Genomic DNA, 26,107 nt, shown 5'->3' on the forward strand with positions numbered 1-26,107 from the left:
ATAGATGTATTTTACGACAGCAGTGTGACAGGTTATGGTTCGGCCAGTCCAAACAGTATTCACCACAAAACAAAGATTGTGGAGAATAAAGATCACAGAGGGATTCAACAATAAACAATAAAAGATAATAATAGACAGGCAGTTTGCTTTCTTAAATCTCCCCTGGGTAAACCGTCTTCCCAAGCAGATCAATAGTTATCTCTGGGAGTAATCCCTCTTCTCAAAGAAATCAATAAAGCATCTCTGAAATATCAATTACAATCTATTTTCGAAGTCTTGACTTCCCTAGTTGACAGATATTAAAACTGACAGTTTCTTGCCAAAGAAGAAATAACCACATCTCCTGACCATTCGCTCATCCAGACTCCTTTATCCTTCTACCTTTCTTTTGTCTCTCTCTGCAAAGCATTACTACAGCAATCTGTAGCACCACCTCACTCCATTTTGCTCATATTTGCCTCCCTTGAGATCGTGCGACATCAGGTGGCGTATTGCTTTCTGTTGCACAATAGTCTTAATAACAGCTCGTAGTGTGTGACGCTCAATTAGTCGAAAATCTTGTAGCGAGTGCGTGTCTGAGATTAGAGGGAACATCTGTAAAGTTTCTCCTTGTGTGTGTGTGATGCAACCCGATTTCAAAATCGGCTAAGATTTTAAAACCCGTGTAGTCTGAGCCCGGCTTAAGGCTCACTAATTAACACGTTTTCCGATGTGTTGACAGCCGTGTGTTCGCAGCAGAGGAAGTGAAGAAGATAGCTGACGGATAAAATATCCAAGTTGTGGCGAACTTGATCGAAAAGAGACGAAGACTTGTGTCGACATCCAGTTCAAAAGAACACAGTGTTAAGGTGTGATGGGCTCAGGATTATAAAAAACATCCTCACACACACACAGTCACACACACACACACTCCTGGGAGATTTGTTTAGTCTACTAACCCTCTTCAAGGTGTGTACTCCACTGCACTTCACTGTGGCCTACATTGATTTTTCCACACATCCTCTCTAAATATGGATTTCCCCCCTCGTCTTTTTCCTCCTGAGCAGGTTGCGCTCGTCTCATTCTACCCGATAGACAAACAGCACAGAGGAAAAACTATAACACACCTTCATGATCATTTATTTCCTTAAGTGTGTGTGTGTTTTTGCGAGCGAGCCTCACTTCCTCTCTCCCTCATTATCCTCCCTCCTGTCCCTCGTCTCTGGTCTTCCTCATCCCTCTCTCCTATATTCTCCATTTCCAATTAATCATCTTCCTCCTTTAGGCATCCGTTGTTTCCATAGGAACAGTGCTCTGTAGTCGATGCCAGTCGCCTAGGCAACGGCTAGCTGGGCAGGAGAGTGTGTGTGTGTGTGCGCGCGTGTGAACACCTCCCGTGTTTACTTGATTTGGGCTTGCCCCCCTTTGCAGTGCTGCAGGTGTGTTTTCTTATGCCTTTTTATGACTTTCAGTCAAAGTTTTCTTTACATCGTGTGTGTGTGAAATATATTTCATTCCACATCGTGGGGGAAATAACTTTTATTATTTAATTTAAAAGACATTTCGACCAGCCTGCACAGCCATTTTCCTCACTTTCCTCAGTCTGTATCATGTTGTCGATGTCCAATTCCCCTCCCTCGCTTTTCTCTTCCAACTTTATCCCTCAGTAATGTGCACGTATATACCATCATAATCTAATTCTCTCCTCTCTGCTTATAGCTCTCTCCCTCTCACACACAAACCACTAAGGGCAGTCCCTGTACATTATAATCTCTGTCCTGGACACAGATTATATTGTACATGTTGTGAAAAAGTGGGGAGAAAAAAATCTGGCCGCACATTTTTCCCACAGTCATACTGCAATCAGGTGCACAGATGATATGACAGAGAGCTGGAGGATTGAGGCAACCACTGTGTGTCCGTGTGTGTGTGTGCAAAAAGTGTGTGAATGCATGCATCAAAGCATGTAGTCAATGACTCATGTTTAACTTGCATCTGCCATCCCGTGTCAGCACATTAAAGAACACCACATATCCGTGTGGACAGTTTTGTAAACTTGAAATGGTCTTTGTCAGTGTGTGTGTGCTTGTGTGTGTGTGCTTGTGTGTGTGTGTGTGTGTGTGTGTGTGAAGGGGAGGGAGGGAGCGTGTGCGTGTGTGTGTGTGTGTATGTGTAAAAGCGAACAGAGGGATTGCGTCTGGCTCCGGGGGCTTCCCTATTCACAGCTGGGACAAACCTTAATGCTGGATTAGCAGAAGTGTCCACAGATAGAGTGAGCGTGAGGTGAACAGCGCGGAGAGGACTCGGGTTGAAACTGGGACAAAAGACAAGAGGGAATATGTGGGAAATGTGCACAAAGGGATGGAAGTAAATAAGGAAACTGTGCATCTATGTTTGTTTCTTGAATCCATTTTTCCTCACTAAATTCTTCATCAGCAAAAGGGAAAACAAACCATTTCCTATATGCAAATACCCTTCACTTCATATAGCACCAAAGAAATATGTTATACAGCGCATGTATGTGTTGTTTTTGTGTTGGGATTGGTGTATTTGTGCGTGAGGAGCAGGCCATCTGCCAATGTGAGTGCCGAGTGTATGTATGGCTGAGCACGTGCAGAGACTCATGCCTGACCGGTGTGAAAATCTCCAGAGAGCTCGGAGGGCTTCGGCTCAGCCGTCCGTCCCCTGACGCACCCTCACTCGCACACACTACACGAGAAAAAAAACACATGTGTATATGACTCGTATAGATGCAGATGCGTGCATGTGCGCCCACACAGAAGCGTATGGACTGACAAGCGCCGCGCATAAATTAATTAATAAAAAGATGCTCAGCAAGCAAACACAAATAGACTCGCGCACTCCCGTCTTTGATCCCGTCCTCACATCTCTACACATGCGCAGCCAGAATCGCAATCACCCACGCTCCCTCTCCCTCACGTGTGCTCCACTGCTCTACTTTCCCACTGCTGCAGCCGAGGAGGAGAGGGTTCATCGGGCCAGCCCCCTCACTCACACACACACACACACACACACACACACACACACACACACACACACACACACACCAACCACAAAGGTATGTGCACATAATATAGGGATATATGTAAAAAGCATACATGGATGGCAGTAATGCAAAGAAGCATATGCAAAGTCAAGAATACAGACACACATGCGCGCGCAGGAACACACATCTACAAATCTGCAGTTCGGGATACGCACACACACATTAAACAGCATGTATGCATGAAAAATATGTGGGCTCACGAGGCTTTGAGATAAACACAAACACACAAGCAGTGGTGTAAAATATAATATGCCTCAGCTGCTTTCAGCATTAATCTGGTTTAAAGTTTAATGACTCATCGACTCCATCAGTGTGGCTGCTAGGACAACTTCTTCCTTCACAAACCTTTATAGACCTACAGAGACCTCCGAATTAATTTTTACTCACTAAGACAGAAGTTTTCACGCACAGAGAGAGACTACATGCCAATGTTTCAGGCGAGTGGCCTTCATCAGAGCGCAGAGTATCCCTCTGGATATTCAGCAGTTGCAACATATGACTTTGGTTTAGCAGCACTATATAAAACACAACAATGAGCTGGGAACACGAGAAACGGGACTGACGCAGGGATAAGGACAGGGATAGGAACAGGAGATGCATGACAAACTGGAAGGACAACCTGATGAAGACCATCTGAAAAACACAGGCTTTAATAGACAGGAGTAATTAACATATTAAACACATGTGAAGAGGGAAAAAAGGCGAGAAAAGGACAAAGGGAGGAAGTGAAAAGCAAACCATGACACATTAGGGCAGAACTTCAAAATAAAACAGGAAATAACTATGGCACAAACTCAAACCAAAACAACTATTGGAAATCTCTCCCTATGAAATGGTATCACAGCGATAGAAGAGCACTCACTCACAACTTCACGCTATCAATCAAGAACACTGCTTCATTTCAGTACCTGGCCACTAGCGGTGCTTTATAGGCTAACATTAGCGACCCGTGCTCCTGCCCTGCCGGTCTGCACTGACACTAGAGGAGTGGTACCAAGTGCAGCAACTTGTTGGTGGATGTTAGTTAAATTTTGGGCTTCACCTGCCATAAATTTGGGGAAGGCGACATTGAAATACATCAAAATGCTGGATTGTCTTGCACAAATCAGCAGTAACAATATAACGTTAGCCAGCTAGCAAGTTAGCTCAGATGGCAGCAAATTAGCAGCGATTGTTTTATACTTGTTATAAAGAAAAGGACAGTAACGTTTTGAGACGGCCCTTGGTTTGAAGTGTACCTCTGAAAACCAGTTTGGTGGACCACGTAGCCCTAACACTCCATCCCAACAAGAATCAAGAGACCCTACCCCGGGACGTAAACGCACTAAACCCTGGGGTAGGGTGGGTAGTTTAAACTAGCTCATTTTGGACTTTCAGGGAGCCCACAAAGTAAAAAAGTCCTGTTCTGATAATCAAAAATCTGTCACATATAACACCCTTTATGTTACTGAGGCCGATCGGTGACAATGCAAAGTTTCATACATAAAGTGTTGAACTAAATATATAGAAGAATATAACACATGCATGCTAAATTGCTCCAAACTCCTTCTGTGGTTAAGAAATTAAGCTGTAACCTACAAATTGCTCTTCATTTTCCAGCGGGGTGTGACAGCACAGGGAGAGTGTGAAAAGCGAGAGAAGGAGAGAGACAATAAAGTGGATCGGTGTAATCCAGTTTATCCTGGCACAAAAGGTTCACACAGCAATGAAAACATGCCGACATCAAGACACAGACAGAAAAACAGACGCACATATACACCGAGCGTTCGGCGTAATTTGAGCTCTAAAAGAAAACATTTCATAAACTCCAGGAAATGAGACTAAAGCTCATGGGTGTGTGCGTGGCTGCTGTGCCATCTACATGTGTGTAATGAGATGAATGTTCCCCCGGGGCCGTCTTCCCGGCAGGCGTCCAAGCTTCCCGGTAATGGAGCAAGGGGAGAGCTCTCCACAGCAGGAGCCAGAGACAACCAATCAATGCCAATGACTGTCTCAGGATGATGTCATGACGTGGGCCGCTCCACCGTGACGGGTGTGCGGGTTCACAGTCATATGTTTTCCAATACGTTAGCCTTGCAGAGTCGGGGGTTCACCCTCATCTCCAGTCTGTCTTACACTCTTCACATTTCTATATTAAAATGTCTAAAAATTAGTGAACCTCTGTCATATTTTGTTAAGTTGTGGCTTTAGTCACGTCAATAGATTTTCATAAACGATGGTGGCTGTTTAACAATGAAGACAACAACCCCCGTGGTCCCATGCTACTCACATCTTTTGTTTGGTTTTGACTGAGAGATTCATGGCGGCAGAACTAGAAAGTGAAGAGAACATGTAGGATGCTGCACCTTTTGTATGACATGATGTAAGTGATGATCTAGTGACGTCCTTGTCAGATGATAGAGCCTTGAAGCTCTTGTTCCCCACACTGTGTGAGACGGGCCGGATAAAGTCAAGTTTTCAAAATGTAGCACAAGAACGGGGCTGCAATGACGAGTCAATTAATCAATTAGTCGATGGAAAGAACGTGAAGTGCTTAGCATTTTGATAAATGATTAATCGTTTCAGTCGTTTTTTCAAGCGAAATTCATCAAACATTTGCTGGTTCCAGCTTCTGAAATGTAAAGATCTGCTGCTTTCCTCTGTTATTTATGATGATAAACGAAGAGTCTTTGGGTTTTGGATTGCCGGTTGAATAAAAGAAGCAATTTCAAGGCATCACTTTGGGCTCGAGGAAGTCGTAATGAGCATTTTTCATAATTTTACACACACACATTTTACAGACAGGGTTACGAAACCCTCGAAAGATCCACATAACAGCCTCCAAAACACACAAAAAAGCTGCTCTTAGTTTCAGAAATGAAATTTACATTTCTGAGATAAATTTGGGCGACATGAAACAGAGACAATTCTCTTTTTTAAAAAGTTTTAAAGTGTCTGTATTAAATCTTTTCCTCCGTCTGTTGCACGTAACGATGACTTTGCTTCAGTTAAGATTCTCTCACTAATGCACTGAAACTATGCAGTCGTACCAAACTTGTAAACTTGGCTAAAATTTCAGACCTTGCATTATCAACAATCTCCACTTCAGTGCCCTTGAGAGGAAAAAACTCTGGGGATGCTGTTCTTCGGCTGACGCTGCACTTTGACCGTCCAGTGAAGGACGAAAAAAAAAAAAAAAAAAAGACAAAACCTCCACGTGCATCAAAAAAGTATCACGTCAAACCGAAGATTTTCATTGACTTCTTCAAACGGGGGCTGAAAGACACTAAAGACCAGCTTGTCCCTCTCTAAACGAGCCCAAGGACTTGTCTTTACCTCTTTAAACAGGACTAAAGGTTAGCAATTAAAAGTGTTAGTCTGAGATGATATCCAATGAAGGAGTCTCCATAGCAACAGTAAGAGTGATTCACAGAGCATGTCAGGCTGTGAAATAAATTTCACACCTCAGTGCACAACGGCCTCGACTGTGAGATTTACTTTGTGTGCGTGCGTGTGTGTGTGTGTGCATGTAGCAGCAAAAATAAAGCTGTTTGTTGTTACACCTATTGCACCACGATACAGTGTGTGTGTCCTGATTCCTGCTGCATTTGATCTGTTTGTTCTCTGCAGGTTTTCTTTTTGCCTCGTTATCTTCACATGCCGAAACATGTATTTGCTTTGCATCGGCTGCTAATTGTCCCCGGGAACATTTCTTTTTCGTTTTTTTTACCTCGACGTGTTTGCCTCTGTTAGGAAACACTCTCAAAGCAGATTTTAGATTAAAGTGCGCTCCCTCCCCTCTTTCTCCCTCTCTTTTGCTACCTTCCTCCCATCGGTCTCACACTGGCGCACTGCTCATTAGCTTCCTGTCAGTCTTGGTTTCTGTCTCCAGCTCCTTTTTCTTTTCTTCCCCTTCTTTTTACCCTTTCCCCCCTCTCTCCTCCTTCTCCCTCCTTAGTTGAGTCCAGTAAAAAGATTCTTCAGGGATCTCCTCCCTTTTCGCCACATCTCAGGCCATTTTTCTTGCTTCTTCAGAGCCGTTTCTTTCTTTCTTTCCTTCTCGCCTATTCTCATCTCCCTCCGTCTGTCCCTTTTTGTGAGAACGTTTTTTTGTGAGAAATTAAAGTAGACTATGAACCCGCCACCCACATACACACACACAAAGTGGAATCGTGACTGCTGTACCCAAACAAGCCACAGTGAGAGAGCAGAAATATAACAGCGCAGAGGACTATTGACTTCTCTGATTACACACACACCGGTATTTGCACACATAAAGAGGCACATTGCATGACAACATGAACACAATCGCACATTCCCGTCTCTCCACACAGCCCTGAGCGGAGAGCAGGTGAGAAAAACGAAAGTGGAAATAAGGGGGAAAAACCGGAGCGAGAGGCAGAAGTGAGAAGGAGAGATGGTGCGAAGGGAAGCAGGTGACGACGAGTGCGAACATCTCGAACTCTCAGTCGGGGCTGCTTCGTGAGTTCAGCTTCACTTCTTCTGGAAGGGAATTCAAATCCTCCCATCTGTCACCCAAACACACTCGCTGATCCTTCCTTTAATACTTCCTTCTGCTGGAGGAAAACACTCAGGACACTGACTACTTTTTCGATTGCACGTGTGTGTGTGTGTGCTGGTATTGTCAGACGCTGTCCTTTAAAACTTGGCCAACACACAGCGCAATGTATGCCGCTGTTTACTTCTTGAGTAAACTTGTCCCCGGTTAAGCTCGTGGCATTAGAGTCCGAGTTGATTTGAGGAGAAGGAAAGATCCTTTAAATACTTCAGTCTGATAACATTCTCAGGCATCATCTTCTCTCAGGGATGAACAAAGCAAGACATGCACGCAATGCATCCTGCAATCCTGTCTATTTTGTGCAGGGTTGGATACTGAACTCAGTACTTATAGGGGTTCTGACCGAATTACAGTGGTACTAGAGTACCAATTCACATTAAATCAATTGCTGCAAAATGTATGAGCTCATGAATGAAGAGGCATCAACATCCTCATCCATATCTTTGTGCAATTAATAAGCTGGTGGGAGAAGATGCTGTTGGGCTTTTTTCACATTTTTACACTATTTATATGAATTTATTTTGCATTTCTTGAGAGACAATTTAAAAAATACTTGACACTGCAATTTAATTTGTATTTTTAACTCGGAGGAACTTGAACAAAACCGACTGACCCGACAAAACACGATGAATGAATACATTCCTGGAGGGCAGACGAACATATTCAGTGCATTACTATCATCATTAAAAGTTTACAATTATTCTGTTTATTTCTGCGTCACGACCGCCAACTGTCCACCAGAGTGAAACCAGCGGCTGGATTATAAATCTGGGCCGCTCACGTGCATGTTGTTGTCAAAACCGTTTTGAACCATTTTTTGTCAATTTTGTTAATTGGCAGTTTTTTCAGGACTAATTCAACAACACTAACCGCCGAGTCCAAGTCATCAGCGCTGATACTATGCTTGTGGCCTACTACACTGTTAAATATTCAACTGAAAGGCTTCATCATATTTTCATTTATGTATAATTTAAAACATTTCCATCAGCATTGGTTGCACTTAGTCCCCTCTACCTGCTTCCATTAAGATGATTCACACATTGTGACCTTTTCCACTATTGCTGTTACCGTAATTATATATTCAGCCTGTGTTTTGAGGCTAAACTGAACCTGCAATTACAAACTAAACTTTGAATTCTCACTCTTTCAGCCGCGCTACGAATGCTGCGGCGAGTGCATCGTGAGTAATTCTTCCCCATTCAGAGCTCGGCAGTCACCTACTTCAGTTGATAGCAGTTTTCTCTTGTCTTAGTGTGTCAAGGTCAAGCATGGCTAATGGCCAAAACATTGTCATTGTCACATTGACACAGTGGTGGTTAGCGGCGCAGCCAGCAGCTGAAGGGCACTCCACGTCACGTAAGTCAACTGATAGACTGCGGAGATGGAGTGGGAAAGTAAAGTGCCACTATTACCGATTTCCACTGTCAGAGAGAAATCATTTACAGATCAACGCTGAGTGCGGCAGAGCATTCAAATCATCATACAGTAGGCGTGTAAAGACTCTTATGGCTGGCACAATGCTGACAGAGGACAGAGCAGTTAAACAGATCTACAGTGTAGTATGTTCATCACTGTCATGTCAGAAAACTGTCCTCAAATGTAAAATAAAAAACATCTAACTGCTGTAATATAGAAGTGAATCAGACTATGGACGTTGCTTAATCTTACTCATTAGGACATTTAAATTTTAAGGTACTGGAACTTGATCAGAACTGAAAAAAGTAGATCGCTGTATCTCGAGGAATTTCCAATCAGTCAATCAGATTGAATCAATTTTTGCCCAGAAACCAGGATGGTAACCATAAATGAAGTTTGATTTTAAACAGAACTGCAGATAAACATCATATAATACATGGATATTTCTTATTTTTTCAGGGGTTCGAGACTCTGTGTCTGCTCTTCGACGTTTGTTAAGTTTAACTTTCCAGCTCTGTTTTGCACATCTGAGTGCTGCTCTGTGACCTGCATCATTGATTTGGCCACTTATTGAACAGCCTGCATCATTACTGTGTTAACACTTGTTCCAAAGTGACACAGCAACTTTTAAGTGTAATTTTATTGCAGTTGAGCAGCGGAGACAGAAGTGGGCTTATGTTAAATATACTGTCGTCCTGCACATATGTTTTGTGGAAAATGGAATCAAGTTTGGCAAGAAATTCAAATAAAACTTCAGATCTCAATCCACGATACCTCTGTGAGGGCCTTGTGAATGAAACAGGTGGTGTGAGGAGACAACCTCCATGGATCCTTCTCTTCCACCATGAGGGCGTCCAGCGTGGCCTTCTCTAGAACGACATCGAAGGACGCATCGGGGAAGGAGAGCTGGCGGACGTCCATCTCGTGCCAGGTCATACCGGGACAGTCGCTGTGCCTGGCGCTCATAGTACTGATGCACACTGAGGAGTAGTCTATGTTGGTGATGGAGCGGTAGCCGGCGTTGTACATGTCGCCACTCAAACTGCTGTTTCCACAACCTGAGGGGAGAGAATGGAGAGAGGAGGAAAACTGAGACGTGTTGGCAGAACAATGATTAATGGTGGACTATCGGGGCCCCCACATTATCCAACTCTTTGCCTACTGATCTCAGACACACTAAGTCCCTTACCACTTTTAAATCTCTTCTTTTTGTGCAAACTTAATGTTTAATACATGTTTTATTACCTCTGTGTCTGTTTGTTGGTTGTTTGGTTGGTTTGTCAGCAGGATTACACAAAAACTACTGAACAGATTTTGATGAAACTTGGATGGAGGATGGGTCTCGGCCCAGAAGAACCTGTTACCTTTTGGTGCGGATTCACATTAAGAGACGTATTCAGGAATTTTTTTCGTACTTATCACTGTACAAATAAGGGAGATGTTGGGCCTTGGCAAAGGTATGCACTCTACTGAGTGCCTTTCTAGTTGATATTGTTTTTACTGATCTCTTCCTCATTTTGCCTCATCTGGTTAAGCACTTTGCAACGTTGTGCTACATAGAAAAAAAGATTGTTATTATCATTATCATGTCAAGAAACACCGCTGCTGTCACTGCTGTGACCTCTCCTCTGACTGATGAGCAGGCAGAGATGGAAAACTCCCACGGCAGAGCACCGTACGCGGCCCATATCAAAGTGTGTTCAGAAGGAGAAGACCTCGCGCTGAACAAACGCCGTCACAAGCGACAAGGTTTCAACTTGTAGCTCGTCAGCGGGTGACGGATGGATGAAAGCCAGGGAGGGAGATAAAAGAGGACAAAAGAAAAGTTGAGATAGCCTCTCATGTGGCAACACGAGATGAAAATAATCTACTGAATGCAGCATCTCACCTTTAGGATCAGATGACTCATGGATCGTGTGCATGCAGGAGGAGGAGTGGGTGGCGAAGACAGGCAGAAGAAAAAAGGGGAAGGAAGCTGGAGGAGGAGGACATGGGGGAGTCATATACACTACCTCGATGCAGATATTGTTGCAGTTAAAGTTTGTGTGTGTTTGCCAGGGGAATGGTCCTGTGATCTTCTACTTAATAAAGTCTGTGTGTGTGCACGTACATCTGTGTTTAAGGGTATCTGCCTTGGATGCTGGGGAGGAGAGGGCGCAAAGCGATAGGTGGGGCTGTGACTTCCGGCAGCATGTCGGCAGTGACACCTCCGCTGCAAACGTGTGGCTGGCGCTTGTTATCACCTTATTGCTTTGACTAATTACCAGCCTCCAAAAGCTCCGTGCGCGTGCGAGCGATTCAGTTAGCGGCCTCACGTACCAAACAACACATTTGTAACCAAGTGTGGGTGTGTGGAAACCTTATGTTATGTCACTCACAGCGAGAATTCATTTACACGTATAGACATACATGAACAACGAGAGCCAGCAGATGTGATAGCAACTATGAAAACAGATTCAAGGTGACAAGGAGAGAAGAAACACCAGCCACAGATATATTAAAAGCCAGAGAGCGCTGTGCCAAATCCACTCCAGCAGTGGTGCGGTGCGTTCGCCGCTCATGCACGCGTATGTTGTTGTGTCGTGCGTGTTGCGGACATCAAGAGGGCCTGGAGCCGTGCCGTCCCCTGATGGCTCTCCCCGTGACGTTGGCTTCAAAACAAGGGAGGAAATATGTCAGCGCCGCTCGTCACACTCAAATAGTTGAACGCTTTCTTTATGGATGGCTGGAATATGAGAGAATACGTCGGGGTTGAATTACACAGGCTCAACAGGTTATTTTAGATAACTTTAATCTCACTTCACGTGTGCCAAAAGCAAGCAGCAGCCTTTGGAAAATACATTTCGTACGGAGGAGGAGGCAACCGGACAAACAAGATATGAGTTATGGGCGCACTGGAGATTCTTTCCACCTCAAAATGGGTCATAAACACGGTGGCATCATCCTTTAAGGAAACAACGTTAATGATTTACATCCACTAGTCAGTTTATGGGCGAAAAAGTCGTGTCCGTGGCCTTGTTTCATGCCCAGATTTGGTGCTCTCCAGAGTGGGTTAACTCACTCGCTGCGCTCCCCTCTCAAATCCCCAAGCATGCCGGACATTGTTTCCAAAGGGTTTCCCCCCGCTGACACAGCCGTGTGTGTGTGCGGGTGTGTGTTTTCTTTTTCCATGCACTCGGCTCCAAGGAAGGGGTGTCACATGACAGCTCATTCCTAGGGGTTGTCACGACAAGTATAGTTGCCAGGCTGTCACCAAGGACACTACTCTCGTTTTGGGGGTCTGTGACATCAGCCGGTGGCCCCCGCAACCTCTGACCTTTGTACGCACACTGACACACATACCCTCACCGTCATACCTGCACACACACTAGATGCAGTGATATGGTGATGTGAAAATTGACGTTTATCGTATCGTGCAGATTTGCTTTCAAGTTTACATGAAGCTTTATGACCGTCAGGATGTTTAACCAAAACAACCCTGTGTTTTTCTTTCCTTTAGGGCTCATTGTAACTGCCAAGAAAGGGATCAGATAGTGTGCATTTATGTGTGTGCGGGGAGATCCTGGAGTGCTTGCATGACGTGTTTAAGTGATAAAGGTTTATTCAGGATACCAGTCCAGGCCAGTCTGGAGCCTGGAGTCTGTTTTTCCCTCCAGTTGGAAGCCAGGAAGCTAAAAACCTCCTGATAGCCAGAGAGCGCATCCTAACTGGATTATCCAGAGCGGGCGGAGAGGGAGACTAAAGTTAGAGGTGTCATATCACCTCATTCTGCTGGCTGTGTGAGTGTGCATATGTGTGTGTGTGTGTGTGTGTGTGTGTGTCATGGAAAATCTGAGTCCAGGTCTTAAAAAGCATCATACCACTCATAACAAATCGGCAAAAACAAACTGCGCCGGACATCCGTCATCCCGCTTGTGACATGTGTAAACTGTTTGTTAGTTCAAGCCCGTCGTGTTTGTCTCTCCGCGTCCATTTATACAGGAAATTCTGCACAAACAAAGATTGAAAATAGACGAAGAAGTAAACCAGCTGTTAGCACCAAACATGGAGGTGGTTTTCCTTTCTGCACACTCAGAGATGCACGTCGCAACAATGGCCTCCGGTTGCACGGCTGACCTGACAAACCCTTTGATATTCAGGGAAAAAAAGCTTAACATGTGACTCTCGCAGCTGCGGAGACGCACCACAGGGAAGGAAACCTCTGGGGTAATCCAGTGGAATAACGCAGCATTCCTCGGATGCTCGCGCACGCTTGGTTTACCAGGAGAAGCGCCGCGGGATATTTTCCGAAATTACAACTGAGGGTTCAAGCTATTCATTTTTCGATCAATAAAGTCCGTGTCGTAAAAATAGAAGCGAGGAACTCCTATGAATCAAATCTGTGTTTTAAGAGTGTAACCGACACCTGCTGATGTCTCTGTGATTTTCCACCAGGAACACCCCATTCAACACTACAGTAAATCATCGAGCTGGCTGTCCACATGGGTGCTCGCCTCATTTATAGCACAAGCCTATAGGGTAGTGTTACATGAGAGACTGCGTTAGTCAGTGTAAACTCAGCACTGCACTTTCATGATTACATAAAAAGTTTGCAAAAGTTTGTTTTCACATCTAGAAAGCGCTCCTCCATCATAAAATCTGCATTTACATAACTACTCTGCTCAGAAATGTGATCAAAACTACACATTCGCATCCTAATTTGGAGCCAATCCTCAAACCAGAAAGATTCCCCCCTGACTCTTACTCAACATGAACACTTGCAGATTTGACCTTTGAGCCATCAGATGACCTCTCTCCGCATAAACCGTCCATCTATGGTCAGGAGGGGTGGTGGGTGGGGAACCCCTGCGAGTGAGCCAGCGGTGTGAAATATCAAAGCTGATATCTCTGAGGTGAGACGAGCGCAGCAGTGGAAACTCCATGATGTCAGAGGCACGCTGGGTATTCATTCGCATCCCAGCTCGGTTTAGACGCATTAAGGGTGAGGGAGCGAGGCCAGCGCTGATGAAAGGTGATGTTCGCATGTGCTCTAGCAACAACACTCAGCCCCCACCGACACCAAAACCCACCACCGCCCCGCAGGCTCTGGGCTAGCCCCGAGGTAAACTGATGCCACGGTGACGCCTCACAAAGTTCAGCTGCAATGACTGTAAATGTCAACATATGAAAAGTGCTCAAGTGGAGGCTTTGTTTTCGAGTGTGAATGTGTGTGTGCATGCACGTTCATCACGTGGCTGTGTGTAGGTGTTTGTTCAGTGCCCGCTGAATGTGTGGATAAGGTGTGAATCTGTCAAAACAGAGGATCAGACATTTACAGTAAGATGACGTCTATTTAGCTGCTTTATAAAAAACTCGAAATGCAGGAGAGTTTTCTATTATGCATGCAGACGTGAAGCTCATGTCGGTGAAGATTTGTGCACAACGCGTGATTAATTTTGACCGCGACTGGTCGTGTCAGGTTATCAGAAGCCGGCACGTGTCCGTGTTTGCGTGTGCACACCGTGACGATGATGGCAGGAGACAGCGTCACACTGGGCCTTGTTTTAACCAATTATCTCTTAATCTCCCCTCTAAGTTAGAGTCCACTGTCAGCTGATTAATTATACGACAAGCATTTGCTGACATTCACACACAATCACAAACGCACAAGGACGGGCCTTTAATTTACTTGACCTATATGGACTCGATTACAATGATTAATTGATTAATTGTCAACTACAATATTAATCACAAACTTCCATAATTGCTTAATTGTTTTTTATTCTTTTGAGAAAGAAAAGTCAAAATTCTCTGAAACTTAGTAGTGTTTCCCACACATAGACTTGACCTGGGCGGACCACCCAGTTGACCAATTTTAGCCTTTTTTTACTGAGAACCAGAGGGTTGTTGTTGGGTTATGAACTTATAATTATCCTAAATGTTTCCAACATGTTCAAACTACAGCCCGACCGATGCTTGAAATTTGGGGCCAATGGCGATACCAATATTAGGAAGTAAAAGATTTGGTCGATACATCTGCCGATACACACTTTTTTTTTGTGCACTGATCCCTCAAACACCTGTATCACAGATATGTAACAGAGGCGGGATAACCATAAACTTTGTTGTCTAAAATGACATCAGAGCACCGAAAATTACTGAATCAACTTGGAATTTAATAATTATAAATTATCCAACGCATGTTTTGCAGAGTTTTCAGATTTGCACATGCCGGACAACATATATGCCAATACTCATTTATCTGCGAGAGGCCAATGTCGATATATATTGATTGGGCTCTAGTTCAAAGTCAGAGAAACCACATTTTATTGAACGTAACGGTGCATTTCATTTGGTCGCCTGTCACAGGAACTTCCAGGAGAGAGTCGGAGAGTGAGGCAGGAAGTCGACAAACCTGACTAAACATAACATGAATAAAACTTTTAAACTCATCCGTGAACATTTCTGTACAGGAATGGATTATCCTTCGGCATTGGTGGTTGTTTAACACTGAGGACAACAACTCCCATAATCCCAATTTACTTTACAGAGACCCAAAGTGGCAGAAATTACATACTGTGCGTTTAATTTGGGCTGAAGTTTGAATCACAGTGCATTCGACCACATGCGAGCATATAAAGAAAGTTATGGAGATAACTTTCCGACAGTCTCACCTTGAAGATATTCCTGTTGTTGCACTCCTTCTGTGTTCGCCGACAGTGACAGAAGGATGAAAAAAGAGCTCGAGAAGTGCTTGTTTGCTCGAAGCTGAGTTTCTGATTAAAATGCACAATTTTTCAGGAGTTTTGCTGACTGAAAACAGCCTCGCAGCTTGTTTAGGCCTCACACTGGGACGGAGGAGCGAGAGCGGAGCAGATATGGGGAGAAGTGAAGGGAGGTAAGAGGTGGAAGGAACGTGAGGGAGATAAGACACCGGAGGAGAGAGGGGACACGAGGAGTTATAAAAATTAAAGAACAGTGGGGGTGAAAGAGAAGTCACGCAAGGGGGAAGCAGACAGAAAAAAGAACGAAGGGTTGACGGACTACAGTACTAAAGCATGACAAGGGAGAAAAATGGGGAGCAGATGAGGAAGTAAAAGAGGGAGAGGAGGGAGAGATATGACCGCCGAGCCTCGTCGGTCACCCGAAGTACACAGAATAAATCCATTTTCCTCATCCCACTGTCTTAAAATCACATCCATCACCAGCTAGCATCCATTTACAGTGACAAAGCAATATTTAAATACACGAATGGCGCCGTGTTTCAGTGTGTTTGGGTGTGCACGAGCTGATCTGAGCACAGCCCCATCTCTGCATCTTCGCCAGATTTAGATATTTCTTTATTTTCCGTGTTTTTTCGAGCAGTTTCAGATGCTCCACAGAAGTTGCATCAGCAGCGGGGGCCAGATGAAATTTTCTTTGAAAAGCTCGGCTCTTCCGGCAAGTTACTCCTCATGAGTTCTCTTCTTCCCTCCACTCACAAAAGCAACCTCAGTTACGTAACCGGGTATACGAGATAATTAGTGGCTGAATAATTAACGTGTGCCCGTGACAGTGTGACTGTTTGATGGAGTGTGAGCCTGTGTGTATATGTATGTGTGTGTGTGTGTGAGCGATGGAGGACTTTTGGAAGGACTCCATTGTATGAATCTGCCTCTCTGCAGTGGCATGGAGCCTAAAGCTTCTCTCAGATCCAAAACACCAACAGGCACCAGGAACGGGGGCTTAGTAAATGGCAGCGAGAGGAGAGAGCCATCTTTTCTCTCCCATTAGCCAGAACTAACAGTTATTGAAAGCCGCCCACATCCCTTTCAATATTACTATTTATGCCTTGTTAACTTCCCTGCCAGGATTCGTACAATACCGCGGTCAACCATTTGCGGCACGTATAATTTTGTGAAAACTGCGGGCTTGAGTGCTTTTACACTTCGCTCTCTGCTCAAAGAGAAACACTCAACGGTGGAAGCTGCGGCGCTTCTGCATTTTAAGTCCCTCTCCGTCCCGAGCGGGGTCGAACAACAGCCGAAAAACACACAACGGTGCCACTGTGAACGTCTGGAGATCAAGAGCGATGGATGGAGCGCTCACATGAAGGGTGGGCAGCTGTCAGACAAAGTGGGCGAGATGAGAGCAACAGGGGTGACTAAGTGTGGGAGTCAAAGAGCGAGACGGACAGACAGACAGACAGACAGAGAGGGAGAGTGTGTGCGGTTGGTAGAGAGCCCGGATGATGCCATTTGATCTGCCCTTGCTGTGTAACTGAGGAGCTCTTTGGGGCACACACACGTACGCACAGCGTGAGTCAGGTGTGCAGGTCAGGTGCATGTAAAGGATGCTGCTGTGGCCTGTCAGACTTCAAGAAACAACAACAACAAATACTGGTAGAATGAAGTGAATATGATGACAATTAGCTTTCAGTACAGCATGTTCGGGAGCTATTGTGTCCATCTCTGTCTCACGCCCAGTTTCCATCCCACTGAAGCAGCTCCACAAAACTCTCATTAGATCATCAACACCCCACGCAGCATATGAACAACCATCATCACATCATGACACCCGCTGTCACAAATACAGATGGAGGACAGATTTAAATCTCTGGATCTCTGCGCGAGGAATGAACACTATTCTTACAAAATCTCATTTAAGGTTAAGGAGGATTTAGGGTAAACATGTGGTTATTTGCTCTGGCCCAGATATATACGGCCCATGTAAGTTGAAGCTCTAGTTGATTCCTCTGTCCTTCATTTGGCCCAGACCCACACATGAGGGCCAACATGCCCATGTAGAGTGAGTATACGTTAAGGCCTTTATCTGGCACACATCTTGTCCATTTAACGTGAAGCTTTGGTTCATTCCTCCAGTCCCTGTCCCACAACAAGCCTGACATCTGGCCTGTTTAAGGCTAAGCTGTGGTCAGTTCTGCTACACCAATTTGCCACGAATCACAGGCTCTGATCACAGTTGCTCACAAGCGTATGATAATTTGCCACATAAATAAACCAGCATTTCCTCAGAATGGCTTCAATAACCAGCGTGCACATCTTATCTCTGCAGTGGAAATATCAATATCATCACAGCCTTTGTCGTGTCACACACTACAGTACCTACACGAGTTACGGTGAACTAGAGAAGTTCGTCCAAGGATGTTTTGTTTGCACAGTTGTGTTAACAGCTGTGTCTGTCAGCGGCTTCCTCCTCTCCCTCCCCCTTGATATTCATTATAGCCGTGCTGAGTCAGACACAGAGGTACCAATATTTATCTTTCCATCGTGCTATTCTGGTAAGAAAGTATGTGCCTGTGCGCGTGTGCATGTGTGTGTAACCGCCACCGACTGTACTGTTTGTTCTCGGTGACTGGCGGCGTTCTAATCTGTCAGTCAGCGCGAGGAAGGCAGCGGAGAGGAAGGTCATGATTCAGCAAGAAACCGTGGACGCGTAAATGTGCGTGCAATCAAATTGAAATCAGAGACAGACTCACAAACTCTATGCAGATAAAGTTAGATTGATCCCACTCAAATAACATCCTCTACTTACATAAAGTTTGAAGCTATAAGATCCAAGACAACACGAAGACAACACTGTCACCGTCAGCTACATCTGCATGCAGTGAGGATTCGGTGCAGGCTGCCTCACGCGGCACGGTAACAGTACAGATTAGGCAAAGTCAGGGAGATAAAGTGTGTGAAATAAGACTCGGAAGGTACAGAGACGAGCTGACAAAGATTCCTCAGAGATTGCACGTCAATTAGCACAAGATAGATGTTGAACTGATGCTTCGCTGCCTGAAAAACTTCACATTTCAGCCTTTTCTCCTTCTTAATTTGAGCGTGTGGAAAGATTTAAATGAGGCCAAGAGTTAGAAAAATCTCAGCGCCCCAGCGAGTGCAATGTTGATGGATAGTCTGACACATGCTGCGAACGAGAACACAAATAAACACACGCGCGGAGACACACAAACGCACGCACGCACTGTTGTGTAGAGGGGGAGAGCGAAGGTAACAGCAGTATAGGCATTTTCAATTAGCCACCTGCCAAGACCACGTCTGTGACAAAATGAAATGGCCGAAGCAGCACAGGTACTCTTAAGTTTTAAAACACACACACACACACTATGAGTACTCCCCTCACACACGAGCACACACACACAATCACTTAACACACATGCACACAGAGGCCAAACTTGACTGGTTAATTTTCTGCCTGGTTGGCAGGCAGGCGAGTTTGTCAGTTCAAGGTGCCTGCGTCTATATGTAAATGGCTCTGTTGCCTGACCTTGGTGTGATTATGCAGTATGGATCAGGTTTAACAGATGAGAGCCGGCCCAGTGTGGGAGCTTCAGGGCTGACCAAGCATATTGATCCCTGCAGGAGGAAATAGCATGTCTCTGCAGTGTCATTGTGTCACGGTCTAATCAAGAAATCGAGGTCTGAATCAGGGCCGCTCATGGACATTCAGGGGCACCGGGACAGCGGAGAACCCCCCTTAATCATTCAGTACCATTCAGAGTGAACAGCACACGTGATCATTTAATGGCTTAGATGATCACAAAATACAGGTTTGTTTATCAACTAAGCTGTAGATGAGTCTTTAGTGCTTTTATCTTTGGTGCATGACGGTGCAGCATTTCACATGTAAGGAAAAGAAAATAGGCCAAGCATAGAAATTCAAGTCAGTAGTGCAAAGGGCACGTTCATGCAGACGTAACTAGGGAGGATATCCACGCAACAGATTGTAATATAAGCTACTACCAGGAAGCAACATTCACACAACAGTCTGTGAGTCAGTGTAATGTGAGTCCAAATAAAATCCCACAGTGGTGCTTTACTTTCGTTCCCGTTATTCATCGTAAGAAGCTGTTCTTGACGTCATGTTTGCCAACTATTTTAATTCTGGAGATTTGGGTGTTTTCCCGTGAGTATTGTCCCATCAGCCGCTGTGATGCCTTCAATGATCACCGAGGATTCTCCATCAGATATGTTATGCCTTTGGGTTCAATCCCCTACGGTGCTTAACACAGTCCTGGAGATGATGCTGATGTCCTTCACAGCCAGTTGCTCATATATATTCCAGAATTGAACACATTGCCTGTGTTATCTTATACTGGGTAAACTTTCCTTTAGCTTCCCTTATGTCCTTCCCATTGTTGGATATCATTTTCAGTCATTCCTCTTCCTCATCTAAGGTGATTAATATTCTATCTTATTTTTTCCCCCCGAATCTTCTAACCACAATAATAAACTTCTTATCAAGTCAAGTAAAAGGCCCATCTCTCTGTGGCTTTTCTGAACAACAATCAACCCTCTATCTTTTTAAATGTCAAAACGATACACAGATTACACGACCGACCATATTTAGTCTAGTGTAACGAGTACAGACACCCGCATGCTGAGAGCATAACAATCAGACAAAAGTCAAGAGTTTAATCTTGTAGCTTGGTCCGTCACGCAGTAGACCCTTTTCACAGCAGACATTTTTCACAGCACAGGTGTGACCGGCAACGTTAACGATGGCAGTGAGTAAGCACGCCAAATACAAGAGCTGCGCCATAACTACTGCAGCTCACCTAAATGGAATGCAGCCGTCATTTATCTTGTAAATTCCAGTTGTGCTTTTCCTGCTGTGACAAGTCTACATGTCTGCAGTGAAAAGGGTCTGTTGACTGTTGACTGAGGAGCAACGGCTGAAAAAGCGACGGTCGTCATGTTACCTTTTTAAAGCTTGCTAACACAAAAACACTTGTGATTTCAAAATTGCACTCTTGCACTGGCTCTGCTGACTCCCAAAAAGAAAGCGAGCGAATAACTACCATCCAAACTTCAAAAATGTCCTTTCAGGTCACGCTGCATTCATCTACTCCCACAATCTGAAGGTAAGAAGTGTGCTGTATACCAAATACTAAACTTTGATGGCGAGGCCAGTGAGTTTCCTTCAATGAGCACATTAACAATCAGCTGTGGAAAACATTTCATGTTAAAATTTGGCCTGCCAACTCCATTAAGCGCCACCTCTCTCGTTTATGTAGTGCGGCGGTGCATAAACTAAGCGACCTTTGATTGATAGACTGTTAACATCTGTGCCAGCTAGCTAAACCTGCTGCCCGCCTCTGTATTAAAATGATGCAGGTGTTGACACTTTATAATGCGACATAAAAACACTTGTAAAGTTCGTCATAATGATCGTCTGTATGCACCAGGTGGGACTAGCACTTCAGAATAAAATGGTAGCTGTGTGCTGATTTCACTTTGCCCTACTTGTGATATAAAAAAGGTGAACAGTTGCATTAATCCTTTCAAAGCTGGAGACTTTCTGGTGGTGCTTCCAACAGGTGCTCCAAAATAGTTACTGGGGTTGGAGCTGACAGGATGGTGATGTTTGGAGTCTGCTTTCTGGCCACCAGTGAGCATCTGACAGAAGTGAAGTCACTAATGAAGAGTGAGTCAGCCTCTTTGACAGGCTGGTGGATGAAGATGGTGATTAATGCTGCATGCTTCATCCTCTCCTCTGGTCTGCTGCTACATGCAATATGCCAGTGGCTCATCGCTACTCTCCATCGCTCTCTGACAGACACACTTTGATTCATCCAGTCTTCCAGCTGCTTGTCTGATACGTCACGAGGAAACGGTTATTTATCTTTGCTTCGTTTCTGTCTCGATTTCATTCAGCTGTCTGCATCTACCCTTGCATACTAGCGGATGGGTAAAGGAAGGTTGCCCTGCGAGCATCTGCCACCCTGGAGACCGAGAGCTGGACCAGTCTGTACTGTACAACGCGAGATACACACACCGAAACACACACGATAGTCTGTTCTCACTGAATCAGGACCACTTCCTGTTTGGCAGGAACTGGATGTTCTTCGTTTATGAGAAAAAGCAAGAGACAAGACGTGGAGGAGGTGAGAAGGAGGACCTGAGAAGAAGTCAGACTGTGTGTGTGTGTGTGTGTGATAACACAGAAGTTATCTCCTAGCAAACTCCCCTTTAAACCCCATCCAACTCCACCTTTTGAAAGAAAAAAAAAATTGACCTTTTATTGGCACTTCCTGCAGCTGCTCGAGCCAGGCCAACGCTGTGATGTCACTCACTCAGCCAAGAGGAAGTACTTATATGGTCACTGGAGCAGGAACCGCAAGAGGAGCTGTGACTGTCACTGAACTAATATCTGGGTAGCTCGGAGGCTACCTGCAGCGTGAGGAGGTGCCGCTCAAACTCTCAACAGCTCCTCTTTCCAGGCTGCGGGGGGCCGAGAGGGGGGCATGAATGACATTCAATTTGGTGGAAATGGGAGCGAAGAAGGATGTGAATGGCTGGGGCCGTGAATGGGGATACGAGTGGATGAATTTAGGGGGTGGGGTAGAGAGTGAAAGGGAAGAGATGCGGGAGAAGAGCGAAGGCTGAGATAGATGAGTGTGAAAAGGAGTAATTGGCAAGTGCGACGGTGAAGAGGGGAGAGGTGGAAGCTGGAAGTGCGCGGGTGGTATGACGTATTCAGAGTCTTTCTCTAACTCTCTCTTCTCTCTCCTGCTTTCTCTATTAGGCATCTCTGCTGCAGCGTCGACTCCAACTGCATACTTGATGAGAGAGCCAGCACAGGTCCCAAGTCTCTGCACGCACACACACGCACAAACACACACACACACACACACACACACACACGCTCGCACACTCTGTTTGATAAGACAGTGCCAGGCTAAGCGCCGAGTCTGGCACCGATCCTGAACCCACTGCTACCACTGCCTGACTCTCTCTCACTCTCACACACACATATGTGCCAACACACACACACAACAGAGACAGCAGGTTAGCAGAGGGTTTTCCACTGTTTTCAGAACCGCAAATATTTGTTTATTGTGTTTATTGAAGGTGTTCTGAAGGAAAAGAAACGTACCATACCCTCTGAAACACAAAAACCCAGACTTCTGTATCATGCATGCATGAGCACGCAGGTAGCTTCTTACCTAGCAAGCTCGCTTAACGATGCAACAGACATAAACAAACTAATACATATATTAAAGGGCACACTGTATCTATATAGCATGTAGCAGGCCTCGTGCATCCAATATCATTTGTTCATGTTTTAATTTGGTGAATACCTCCGCTGACGTAGGTGACAGATGTATCACCCTGCTCATTTAGCTCATGTAAAAGATGCTTCATGGCTACCTTTGTCTGACGACCTTTGGTTGCTCCTAACTTTCTATCTCACTCATGTTAAACGTCATATTCTTACTTGTTCAGTTGTCTGTATACAGAAAACTAATGTTAAAAAGAAATACAAGCCCATGCTGATTCGCTTGGGACTTTTGTAATCACACAACCTCTGTATTTGGTGAAATATGTACGAACATGGCAGATTTAAGATCACAAGCGTCCTCCGCCATTATTACAAATAACAAGAGGTCACTAGGTAATGCTCGTCCCCTGCATATAGGGCAACTGTAGAACATTTTGCACATGTTTAAGTATATGTAGTGCTCTCACTAGCTCTGAAAAGTACACAAAAAGTTGCATCATGATTTCTAATCCGAGAGGCAAAAATGTAGTCCCTCTCTCTGACTGTTGTTAAACAGAGAGGAGAGTATATCTGTGTATTCATCAGCTTTACTTTATAACAACCAGTCCTCCTCAAAACTGAGCACTGCAGTAGCCTCCTCCCCTCCTGTTCCACCCTGCCCTCACCAAACGCTAATACAAACACTACGCACACATACTGGACGCACGTGCTCGTGGATGAACGGCTAAACATATCATTTTATCATGAATATGTGTGCGTACGTGTTTCCAAGGCTAAGAGGTGTCAGGCAATCAATGACAATTAGATTCAAAGCTGAATAGTAAACTGAGCCAGCGTAAGTCATCACACAGCGATGTCACACCGCTGTGTCCCACTGAGGACGTTGACCCGCAGAGAATCCTGTGACGACCTCATTTCCGCGCGAGGTTGATCTATGAAAAAGCTCACACCTGCACAGGGGATTGTGTCAGGTTAGGATTTAGCGTGCGGCGGGGTGAAATTACAATGACAACAAGGACTGTGCCCTCAGAGGATTGACAGATCCCTTTATGTGATGCAAAAGTCAATAAAGAAAATTAGAAAGTCAGTTGAATACGTAGCGTAGCAAGACGTTTTTTTTTTTAGATCCAAAGTGAAAGTTAAGAGAGTACAGTGTGTGCACCTCTGTTCTCCTCTGAGCTAAGTGGTGTCACTGTCAAGTATAAACAACACTTTGCACATCATGTATTATTCATACTTCATTAAGGGGTGACATTGGAGACCAGATCTTATGGTTAGCGGCAAAAGAAGAAAAAAAAAGAAAACTGTTTTAATTTGCGATATGCCAGTTCTACCTCAGTGAGAGTGTACACCGTCTCTGATGTGACTTACATTGATCTTCACTGTCTCTCAATAAGACTCAATACTTTTGCTTGCGTCCTGTGTGATTCTAGTCACGTTACATCTATACGGGACTGTGGAACGGACATACAGTCAAATAATACTGTATGCACAATGCACCTAATGCACAAGAATGATAGATAATGTGATATATGGTGGATGACTGCTAGTGTTTAAACTGTAAAATGACAAAAAGTAGAAATATTCCCTGTTAATATCACTCAGCTAGAACAGTCAAACATGTTTATAACTTTAACTGTTAGTCCAGTTTAAATGTATCACTAACAAACAAGCAAAATTGTCAATAGGAGTGAACAAGTGTACAATAAATGCAACAGAATCTGCAATAGGAGCTTTCCCTCATATTGTCCACTGCTGCAGCACCTCTATTCACCCTCTGTCTGAATGCTGCTGTGTCTTTAGGTCCCCTTACTCCTAAAAAAGCCCAGTCGGCTCTGATTGGTCAGCTCCTGCAGGTCTGGGCAGGCACCACCCACAGTGTTTCCTTTAAGGGCTGAGGGCAGTGACTGTACAGTTGTGACATCACAACCTTACGGACGTCCTGACAGTTCGTTTAAAGGCACATGTTCATGAAGACGGACTGTGTGCATTTCTCTGTGGATTGAGTGTTTTGATACTGTCACAGCACCTAGACCTGCCATGTTATAATAAAAAGACACGGAAATCTCACTTTCTACAATAGGGGCCTTTAACAGCTGTTATTTCTGTAACTCAAGCAGACAGCTGTGCTTCATATGTTGCCATTTAACCGGACACAAAATGAAACATCTTTGAAACACTGAACAAATCTGGGATGTGGGCCGCAATGTGGGTTAGGAACATATAGCAAACAGACTCGAAAATGCTCATAACTTTCACTTAGAAGACGATGCCTGGGGGAAGGACTGCTAAGTGCCATTAGCCATCATTCTTTTACTCATTGCTTAACAGGAGCAGCATCCACGTCCAACAGAGCTTCTTCCCCCCCTCTTTTTTAAGTCTTTATAGTCATACAACTGGAGCACCAAATCATCTGGGAACATTCCCAAATTCTCCCTCCCCATCAATCTCGTTCACCCCACCCCTCACCCACATTGAGCTATTGCTGGGAAATGCATTAGGAACAAGATTAAGACCTTAAAAAAATGGTCCAAATGGGAAAAGTTGAAGGCAGAGACCGAGAGAAGGGACAGTTCTCAGAAAAATGGGAGAGTATAATGCTTTGGCGAGGGTAAAGTCTGCTGCCAAAAAGTAGTTACATCACCGCAGGTCAGCAAGGCAAAGTGTAATCATGATAGAGATGAGATGATGAGGGGATGAGAGAGAGGGAGGAGCGGACGGGCGGACCAGATGTCAGCTCCTGAAGATGAAAATGAGCTGGACGGGCAGCGAAGGCTACATGCTTACAAAAACATACCTTACGAGAGGGTTTGGGGGATTAATCTGAACAACTTGAGTAAGAAAATGAAAGACAAGTAAGTAAATGCAGCGCACATGCCCACAAAACCTGCACAAGCACACAAACAGCAGATCAGCTGAGGCTAAAAACTAAAACCCAGACTGTGTTGTGTCAAGCATCAAATGCTCAGACAGACGAGAACATCAGGCTTCTGAGAGGAGGAGCAGCAGGGTATCTTCTTCCCCTCCTCCATCCCTTCTTCCTTCACTTCCACACACCTCTCTCTAATGTATATTATGTAACCTAACCGCAGACTCCC

The 26,107-nt window shown here is 44.7% G+C and overlaps 1 protein-coding gene across 2 annotated transcripts in view; it reads right to left on the minus strand.

The window, feature by feature from the left end:
• Positions 1–26,107, minus strand: part of ece2a (endothelin converting enzyme 2a) — a 72,064-nt gene that overhangs the window by 25,553 nt on the left and 20,404 nt on the right. For both annotated transcript variants that reach the window (XM_084368774.1, XM_084368775.1), the window contains exon 3: positions 9,795–10,078. In XM_084368774.1, coding sequence (XP_084224900.1) covers positions 9,795–10,078 — 284 coding nt within the window. The remainder of the gene's footprint in view (positions 1–9,794; positions 10,079–26,107) is intronic.

The sequence above is a fragment of the Pagrus pagrus genome (assembly GCF_965226575.1).
Source record: "Pagrus pagrus genome assembly, chromosome: 12".
In the NCBI taxonomy this organism is placed as follows: domain Eukaryota; kingdom Metazoa; phylum Chordata; class Actinopteri; order Spariformes; family Sparidae; genus Pagrus; species Pagrus pagrus.